Source organism: Ambystoma mexicanum, chromosome 4q (genome assembly GCF_040938575.1).
Source record: "Ambystoma mexicanum isolate Mex_15411 chromosome 4q, UKY_AmexF1_1, whole genome shotgun sequence".
Taxonomy (NCBI): domain Eukaryota; kingdom Metazoa; phylum Chordata; class Amphibia; order Caudata; family Ambystomatidae; genus Ambystoma; species Ambystoma mexicanum.
In genome coordinates, this window is record NC_090928.1 from 1,167,151,714 (window position 1) to 1,167,152,630 (window position 917).

Sequence of the window (917 nt, forward strand, 5' to 3'; positions counted from 1 at the left end):
CTTCAGCTGGTATAGAAGATATGTATTTAACAGAAACTCTCCCTCTCACCCCTTTGGTCCTTAACCCGACAGGAAGCAGAGTATCTTCTGACTTTTTCTTCTAATAGGCAAACTATCTACAGCGTCCCCGGGCACACTGCAGATTTAGGGCTCTGTGCTCTGCTTCCTTACATACTTGCTGGCCTGGGATGGGAATCTAGCACCCATCTTGAGCGCTTACTTCTTAAAAAGAGAGGCCAGCCAGACCCCTCCATCAAAACCCACAATGGCTATCAACACGGATGCCCACTTTGGCAAGGCACAGTCCACCAGCTCGCAAGAGACAGAGAAACTGCTAACCAGCACCGAGAACAAGGAGGAGAATGACCTGAAGAAATCCTTCTTAGTCACCATGTCCAGCGAGAGGTCTATGGACATAGACCAGAACGGCCACGGCCTGCCTTACAAGTCAGTGTCTGCCGGGCAGCTCGAGTCAGTGCCGCTCTTGCCCTCCAGGGTCAGACTGGCCATGGCATCCTCCACAGCCACCACCAATGCCCAGGAGCAGGGGAGACCAAAGGACTACCTAATTCTGGATATATTCTCCTTATTCTGCCATGTGTGGCAGTGAACATTGTGGCTCAAATCTTTTCCATTAAGTAACAAGACAAGGACTTACCCTCTCCTTACTAAAGCCACAGCATGGTTAAATCCTTTAAAACATAAAATCACCTATGTCTCCCCTCCAACATACCACTGTGGATAATAAGACTATCCTTTTTGTTTAGTTTAAAAGCCTACTCTCCAGTGGCTGCTTAACAATACGCACTATGTTCATTCCAGCTGTTAATTCCTGCTGCTTGCCTTATCTCTTTTTGCAAATCTGTTTATGCTGTAAATTGTTGTCATGCCGATGAAGGCAGTTTTCAAATGCGAAA

The 917-nt window shown here is 47.1% G+C and overlaps 1 protein-coding gene across 1 annotated transcript; it reads left to right on the plus strand.

The window, feature by feature from the left end:
• Nucleotides 1–265: 265 nt before the first annotated feature.
• Nucleotides 266–610, plus strand: LOC138467335 (trafficking regulator of GLUT4 1-like). The gene has a single exon (XM_069607307.1). The coding sequence runs from the start codon at nt 266–268 to the stop codon at nt 608–610; it is 345 nt and encodes a 114-aa protein (XP_069463408.1).
• The last annotated feature ends 307 nt before the right edge of the window (nt 611–917 follow it).